This window comes from Elephantulus edwardii, unplaced genomic scaffold, assembly GCF_000299155.1.
Source record: "Elephantulus edwardii isolate Elephantulus edwardi_28Jun2011 unplaced genomic scaffold, EleEdw1.0 scaffold00423, whole genome shotgun sequence".
NCBI classification, from domain to species: Eukaryota; Metazoa; Chordata; class Mammalia; order Macroscelidea; family Macroscelididae; genus Elephantulus; species Elephantulus edwardii.
In genome coordinates, this window is record NW_006400173.1 from 582,072 (window position 1) to 590,004 (window position 7,933).

A 7,933-nucleotide genomic window follows, 5' to 3' on the forward strand; every position below is an offset into this window, starting at 1 on the left:
CACCATAGGCTCTTACTCATATGTTATTTCTTTAAATTCCTCTGTATCTGTCAATTCCTTTCTATATAATGACTCCGTATATTCCTTCCATCTTCTTTTAATACTTCTTGGATCATTTAATATTCTGCCCAAAGCATCCTTGATTACAGCAACTCTAGGTTTGAATCTGTATTTACAATTTGAAATATGGTGTAGAAAACCAAGAAAGGAATAAAAAATATGCTAAGTATCAAAGTAGAAGCCTATAAGTATTTTTGTTAATTGTTTTGTGTTTTGTTTAAGTTTGTTGTTTCTTTGTTTGGTTTTTGTCTTAAGTTTAATGTTATAATAGTTTTGAGTCTATATAATCTGATAATTTTGGTAAAATATGAAAAGTTAAAAAATATAAGGATGAAGCTTACATTTTAAAAAAACCTCTTAATTTAGAATATTAAAGAAGTCCACAAAGTAAATAATAGAGTGAAGATAGATAAACAAATTAGAAGCTGCATAGATAATGTGATCCAAAAGTTTAGAAACAAGGAAGAAAGAAAATGTAATTTGGTTCCCAGGGTAAATGTAAAGAACAAACATTATAAAAAGATGTGTCATAAAAGTCAAATACTTTTGATTGACTACCTGTAAAATCCAAAAATTTAGAATTTCTAAAGTGCTAAGAAACAAAGAATTTTTTTTCCTAAGCATAAGTGTCATGTTCATTATAATGGAGAGACACCTCTGAGAACAGGGGCAGGGCAGAGCAGTGGCTCCTAACAAGAAAGAAACTAAAGGCTTTAAAACAAAGAGCTGTCTTCATTAGCCAGTTAGCAGAGGCTGCTCCAATGAAATAAGATCCCTAAAGATACTGTAAGATTGATTATAGTAAAAACAAGTTTAATAAGTAAAGGAATATTTGTACATATTGAAATGATATATCCTGATTACAATGGAGAAATAATTATAATGATGTGTACTTGACAACATCCAACCTTGTTAAAAGGCCAGAGAATAGCTCAATTATTGCTCCTGCCTTATATAAAACAAAGGGCAGCTCTAATAAAAAATACAAGAAGAGTTTGGCAGTGCTAGGACTAATATCTATTGGAATACTATCATTAATGATACCTGTCCTCAAATGACTGTAAAATTAGAAGGATATGAAATTCAAGGATTAGTTGTTACTGGCACTGATATATCTATTATTTCTACTCATCATTAGCCTAGTGAATTACAATCAAAGATGTCTCTGTTACTTTTACAAGAATAGGAACTATGGCAGAAGTAAAACAAAGTGAATATATGTTAGAATGTAAAGGACCTGAAGGACCGATAGCAAAACTACAGCCTTTCATTGCAGATATTGCCGTTACATTATGGGCGAGAGATTTGCTATCTCAATGGGGTGTCACTTTGAAAATTCCTACAAAATCAGAGCAGGCTAAGAATATGACGTTAAACATGAGCTACTTTTTTGGTAAGGGATTAGGAAAGAAACAACAAGGGATGGTCAGCTTCAAAGAACCAAAGGTTAATCATAGTAGAAGAAGATTAGGCTACCCAAATTTATACTGAAGACCACTATTCTATGCTTTGCCTTTCCATTAACTTGGTTAACTGATAAGCTGATACGGGTTTAATAGTGGCCCTTAACAAAGGAAAAAGAACTATAAATTATAGAACAAAGAATTAATAATGCCCAGTTAAGTTATATAGACATGACAATATCTGTTATATTAATAATTATCCATTCTATACATTCTCCCACTGGTATTTTATATTAAGAAGAAAAAATATTAGAATAGGGGTTTTTTTTGAAAATAAGTATTATAAGAAAACTAGTTGAAAAAATTTGTGATTTAATTATTAAGGGAAATTATAATCCTATTTACTACTTCCCAAATTAATAACTTATGGAAAATTTCTGAAAATTGGCAAACTGATTTTTCTAATTATATAGGTAAGATTTCTAATTCATATCAACAAAATAAATAATTACAATTCATTAAAAGAACTGGATTCTATTAGAAAAGGTGAAAACTTATCCCCTTACAGCTAATACTTATTATACAGATGCTAACAAGATGTGATATACAGGTTATACTAGTAGTAAGATAATAAAGTAGTTAAAACTAATTTGACTTCTCTTCAATACGCTGAATTATATGTTATTATTATGCTATTGCAAGATAAACAAATATGTTTTAAAAAAGGAAAACATTGAATGTATTACTGGTATTCCTAAAATGTCCAAAGACAAGCTATAATAAAAGGGCTAATTGGACTTTACAAATTATGTTGAGAAAACAAAGGGGGGTGGGAGATGAGATAGGAAAAATAACATCTCCTGAAATTATTTTACAGAAACCATTATTCGCTTTAATTTTTTTAAACATTCTAATGAGTCATAGATGACTTGATGGCACTTCACAACAAAGTGAGAAAAGAGAAACTCCAACTGAAAGACATTGGGTATTACAATCAATTAAAGAGCTGAAGCAGCACATATATATTTTAGAGAACCTCTAACTAATGATTAGAAAAAGGGATTTGTCATTCATTAGGGTCAAGAATTTGCTTATATTTCTACAGGCACAGAAACTCTGTGGGTACAATCCAGGAACGTGAAACTCCTAGATAAGCCGAAAAAACCCATACTTAGATGAAGATAGAATTGTGGAATGGATGAGTCTGATGACCTTAGAGAAACGACAAGAGAAGAGTGCTACCAGAGACCAGGAAAGCAGAGACTCTGAGTTGGGGCCAGATAAAGATGTTGATAGCGGAAGGGAAAAAGTGATTAAGAACACAGGGCAACAAATGTCCTCCAAGAATTTGTTTTTAGCTATGCTTGCTGTATTAACCTATGTTTTCTTAAAAGGAGTTACTAAATAGGAGGCAGATAATTTAACTTCGACTTGTAAAAAATGTTCTTTGGATACTTGTTTAAATTTTTCTGTTTCTCTACCACCTAATAAGAGTATATATGTGTATTTATTTTGCGATCTAGAATTGGGTTATGACTTCCTGTTAATTTGGGTGGCAAATGGCAATCACCTCCTGAGAGGATGCTTTTAGAGAATCTTGTGTATCAGTTATTAATACAAGCAAGAGGTTTATTAGAGCATTAATTGCTGCTGTTTTAGGGATCATAGCCAGAACGGCTACAGCAGCTACTGCTGGAGTTGCTCTGCATCAAAGTGTTCAAACAGTAGATTATTTCAAACAATGGCATAGTGATTCTCAGAAATTGTGATCATCTCAAAGACAAATAGATTCTGAAATCAATTCTCGATTAACTGATTTAGAACAGTCAGTAGTTATGATAAGCGATCATATCACTAATTTACACAGAAAATTGAAGCTAAAATGTGACTGGAATACTATTCACTTTTGTGTGACCCCTGTTGTAGGGAATAATACTTAATGACATTGAGATAAAGTTCGCAAACATATCATGAATCATGGTAATTTAACTGATAAGATATTAAAGTTACAAGCTCAAATTCATGATACTTTTAATGAACAATTGAGGAAATTTAGTTAATACTGATTTTCTGGAAGAAATTGCTGAAGGAATCTCTAGTCTTAATCCCTTTGATCACATTAAAATGCAAAGAAAAAAAAATAATAGAAAAAGGAAGAAAAGCTATGTTTACCTTAATAACTAAATGATGTGTATCTTATTAACCAAAGTGGGGAAATGTGGTTTCCCCAGCATAGTGACAGCAGGGCCAGCGGAGATCAGAGTCCAGACAGGACTGAGCACCCTCTGCAAACAGAATTCTGCGCAGTCCCCCGGAGGAGATACTGGATGCCCTCTGCAAACAGATTTCCACCCAGCCTGCCACCTGAGGGGACACTGTGTCTGAGCTTTGGTCTTAGTTTAAAGATTAAGCTTACATGCTCCAGGAATAGATGGTATACCAATTTACATATTTCAGCTAACTAATGCCACCCTGGATGTGCTCACCAAGTTGTGTCAAGAAATCTGGAGAACAACCACTTGGCCAACTGACTGGAAGAGATCTATATTTCTTCCCAATCCAAAGAACGGTGACCCAACAGAGTGTGGAAACTATAGAATAATATAATTGATTTCACATGCAAGCAAGATTCTACTGAAGATTATCCAAAAACGACTGAAATAGCACATCAGCTGAGAATTGCCAGAAGTCCAGGCTGGATTTAGAAGGGGTCGTGGTACTAGGGATATTGTAGCTAATGTTAGATGGATCTTAGCGGAAAACGGGGAATACCAAAAGAAGGTCTACCTGTGTTTCATTGATTATGCAAAGGCATTTGACTGTGTGGATCATAACAAACTGTGGCTGACTCAGAAGAATGGGAATCCAAGAACACTTGATCGTGCTAATGCAAAAGCTATACTTGGATCAAAAGACAGTCGTCAGAACAGAGCAGGGAAACACTACATGGTTCAAAATTGGGAAGGGTGTGCGCTAGGGATGTGTCCTATCTCCATACCTTTTCAACCTGTTTGCAGAACAGATTATCTGACAGGCTGGGTTCTAAGAGGAGAAGTGTGGCATCAGGATTGGTGGCAGATCTATTAGCAATCTGCGTTATGCAGATGACACAACCCTGCTTGCTGAAACTGAGGAGGACCTGAAATGCTTGCTGTAGAGGGTCAAGGACTGCAGCCTTCAATATGGATTGAGGCTCAATGTCAAGAAGACAAAGATTCTCACCACTGGACCAATTGGCAGCATCAAGATGGATGGTGAAGAGATTGAGATTGTTAACAGCATTAGTCTGCTTGGCTCCATGGTCAACACTCTTGGCACCAGTAGCCAGGAAATTTAAAAAAAAAAAAAGCCCCAAAACCAAAACATATTGTGATGGGAAAGTCTGCTGTTAGAGGCCTTTCAAAAGAATTGAAGAGAAATGGTGTCACTCTGTAGAAGAAGGTGTGTCTGATACAGGCTATGGTCTTTGCAATTGCTTGTTATGCATCAGAGAGTTGGACAATGACTAGGAAGGATAGAAGGAGAATTGATGCCTTTGAGCTGTGATGCCGGAGAAGAGAAAATAGATTCATCCTGGAGAGTGTTAAACCAGGCTGCTCCTTGGAGGCAAGGATTCTGGGGCTTCATCTGACGTACTTTGGACATGCTGTAAGGAGGGAAAGGTCCTTGGAGAGGGACATCATGCTGGGTAGAGGAGAGGGACAGCACAAGAGGGGAAGACTGTCTATGAGGTGGATTGATTCAGTGACTGAGGTAACCGGGACGGGTGTGTCAGAAGCAGTGCGACTGGCACAAGATAGAGCAAGGTTTAGGGCTGTTGTACATAGGGTTGCTATGAGTCGCAGGCGACTCGACAGCACATAACAACAACAACAACATTGTTATTTTGGTAACACTTTAGTAAAAGGAAAATATAGTCTCTGGAGATTGAACCTTTTTGAGGATGATTGGCCTAAACTAAATAAAAAGCATAGGGAGACTAAGAAAGGGGCCTGTTCACAAAGCCATGCTGTATGAGGACCTCTGCCTCAGCCTTCCCTCTTTTTCTGAACTCATTTCCCTGTGTCCCTGCTTTCTTTCTGCGTCCAGTTTGCAATAGCTATGCATCAGAAAACTGAACAATGACTAAGGATGACAAAAGAAAAATTGGTGTTTTTGAGCTGTGGTGTTGGAGAAGAGTCTTGAACACACCATGGACCACCAAGGGAACAAATAGTTCTGTCTTGGAGAGGGTGAAAAAAGTTTCTCCTTGGAGGCTAGGATTTTGAAGCTCCATCTCACATACTTCGGACACATGGCCAGGAGGGACTGGTCCTTAGAGAAGGACATCATGCTTGGAAGGGTGGAGGAACAGTGCATGAGGTTGATTGACATAGTAACTGGAGTAATGAAGGTAGGTATGTTGAAGTCAGTGAGACTGAACCAGGATAGGGCAGACTTCGAAGTTGTAACAACAATAAACAACTCAGGGCCTCCAGAATAAAAAGACTGATAAATCAATTACAAAATGAGCAAAAGATATGGAAAGAATTTTCTCAGAGTAAGACATTCAGGTAGACAACTGACACATGAAGAAATGCTTAAAATCACTGTCAATAAGAAAAATGCAAATCAAAACCACGTTGAGATACCATTTCATTCCAGGGGCAATGGCAAAGTTTAACAGGACAGCAAGCAGTTAATGTTGGAAAAGATGTGGAGAGATGGAGTTCTCATACACTGTTGGTAGGATTGTATAATTGCACATCTACTGTAGAAGGCATTTTGATGTTTCCTCAAAAAGCTGACCATAGAATATCTGTGTGACCCAGCTATTCTATTCCTAGAAATATACCCCAAGGAAATTAGAACTGAGACACAAGTGGATATTTATACACCAATGTATATAGCAGCATTATTCACAATCTCAGGAACATGGAAACAGCACAAATGTGAAACTATAACTTAATAGATTGAGAAATTGTGGTACATTCACATAATGGAATACTATGCAGTATTCAGGAACAATGATTTTTTTAAAAAAATATTACATAACTTGGAAGAAACTAGAAAGCATTATACTGAGTGAACTTCCTCAGTTTCACAAGGATAAATACTGCATAAGAACATTATTGTAAAAATAGAAGGATAACTAGTAAAATGTGTATGGGGATCCAAGAGGGGAAGGGGTGGGAGCAGAGGGGTGAGGATGGTTAGAAAGGAAATCACAGCGTTGTGCAATTTGGTGGGTTGAGGGAAGGGGAAAAGGAATTGGAAACGATCCTGCAGAGGCCTGAAAAGACAGTGTTATACTGAGCATAGTCCAATGGTGATTAATTTTGTAAATACAATGTATAGGAATGAATGCATAAAACAATGTCAATGAAGGAAAGCGTCTGTGTGGAAATCTGTTTAAAAAACTTATTTTAAAAATCAGCTCAACAACACTGAGTATGAAGTAACGTTTCATTGTAATTTTAATTTACATTTTCCTAATAATTAATGATGTCAAACATTTTTCATATGCTTATAAATAATTTTTTCATTGAAATGATAATTTATATTGAGTTACATTCCTTTTGAGTTCTAAGTGCTTCTTACATATTCTTGGTACAAATTATGTGTGTGTGTGTATGTATATATATATATATATATATATATATATATATATATATATATCTCTTAACTTATAGTGATCCTATGAACAAAAGAACTTTCTATAACTATCATCACTTATCAAACTTCATAGAGTTTCCAGAGACATGCTGTTTAGGAAGTGAATGCCAATCTTTCTGGAACCATATTGTCAAGAAGTTGTGCTGCAATCTTGAAGGCACGGGGTTTGAGGTGACCAGACGTTCCACAGAAGAAGGATGGGCAGTCTAGTCCTGTGCAATTAACTGCCTCTAAAACCCCCTGCAGTGTCAGCTGTGGAACACTTCCAACTCAATGATACAAAACAAGACCTTTTCACTCTTGTAATACTATCATTTGTAGCGTTTAATACAAAGTTTTAAATATTTAATGTATGCTACTCAGCAAACAGCATAAAAATTATTGAAAATATCTTACCCGAACTATTTCACAGTCAACATTTAATTCAGTTGCGACTGCTTCAATTTTCTCTCTACAAACAGAGCCCAAGCTGGTCATGCCATTGTCCCAGTACTTCTTAAGAGTGGCTAAATCTTGATCACTGAACTGAGTCCGATCTTGTAACTGTAAAAAAGATTTTTAATATTAGATTTATCAAAGGAAAATTATAAGAATAATGATTAGAGTGAGATGTGCTATTTTAGTTAAAAGAACATAATGGTAGTTAAAGTCAGCTGATAATTCTTACTGTTTCCCTATTCTCAAAATTAATATTTTGAGATATGTATTACCAAAACAGCCTCAAGTATGGAAACACAAAGGAGGAGGAACAGTTGTAAGCAGACCCTAGTGATTGGTACATGGAATGTGAGAGCCATGAATGAAGAAAAATTAGA

At 35.7% G+C, this 7,933-nt stretch overlaps 1 protein-coding gene across 1 annotated transcript in view; it reads right to left on the reverse strand.

The window, feature by feature from the left end:
• HDX (highly divergent homeobox) overlaps positions 1–7,933 on the reverse strand; it is a 572,582-nt gene that overhangs the window by 310,031 nt on the left and 254,618 nt on the right. Inside the window, exon 4 of the mRNA XM_006902518.1 lies at positions 7,515–7,661. Within this exon, the coding sequence (XP_006902580.1) occupies positions 7,515–7,661 (147 nt within the window). The remainder of the gene's footprint in view (positions 1–7,514; positions 7,662–7,933) is intronic.